This window comes from Trypanosoma grayi, assembly GCF_000691245.1.
Source record: "Trypanosoma grayi strain ANR4 Tgr_2410_V1, whole genome shotgun sequence".
NCBI lineage: Eukaryota > Euglenozoa > Kinetoplastea > Trypanosomatida > Trypanosomatidae > Trypanosoma > Trypanosoma grayi.
In genome coordinates, this window is record NW_008828028.1 from 1 (window position 1) to 737 (window position 737).

The window sequence follows — 737 nt, forward strand, 5'->3', positions numbered from 1 at the left end:
CCGGGATTGTCATTGCCGGCATCGTTTTGTTGAGTGTTCTGGCTGCCGCTGTGGTGTATGTGTTGCATCAGCGACGAAAGAAGAGAAGGGAGTCACTGGACTCTGGCACACCACCCTCGCCGACGGTGCCACACTCTGTGCCGAGGGAATCAAATCCCCTGACAACTGTTTCTGTTGGTACTTCCCCGCACACACCTCCACCCACGCCTGTTCCTCTCCAAGACGATGGTGCTGCCCAGGTGCCTGTTGCTGAGCAGCCCAGCAAAGCAGTGGAGCAACACATCGACCCCACAAATATGGAAGAGGTGATGGAAAGGAATTCGTCTCCTTCAGACGATGCGTATGAAGGCAGTGCGGCAAACACAACGGGAAATGTCAGATCTGCTAATAACAATGTGCATCAGAACATGGTAGAGAACATGCCAATGGCTTATACTAATTCTCCAGACCTAATTAATCAAATGGTGCTGAATGGGGTGCAGAACTACGTGGCAAGTCTTTACGCCGAGTTAATGAATGGAGGGGGATGATGAGAACGTTCCCTAAACAACAGCTGCTCTTTCTGAACACGATGCAAACGAAGAATAATATCTATGTGTGTATATGCGTGATTTTGTTGGGTTGTGACCCGTGTGATGTCGCGCGACAATGGCAACTGTGACGATGAGGCATTTGTATTCAAAGCCTGACACAACGATTGCAGGTGCAGGAATGAAAAAGGCGGAGCTGTGTGGCGT

General features: G+C 50.2%; 1 protein-coding gene across 1 annotated transcript; it reads left to right on the forward strand.

The window, feature by feature from the left end:
* DQ04_24101000 (hypothetical protein) lies at positions 1–530 on the forward strand (the record flags this gene model as incomplete). The annotated part of the gene is made up of 1 exon (XM_009318212.1): positions 1–530. A coding segment is annotated over one exon (530 nt), but the record flags the coding sequence as incomplete, so codon positions are not given.
* Between the last annotated feature and the right edge of the window lie 207 nt (positions 531–737).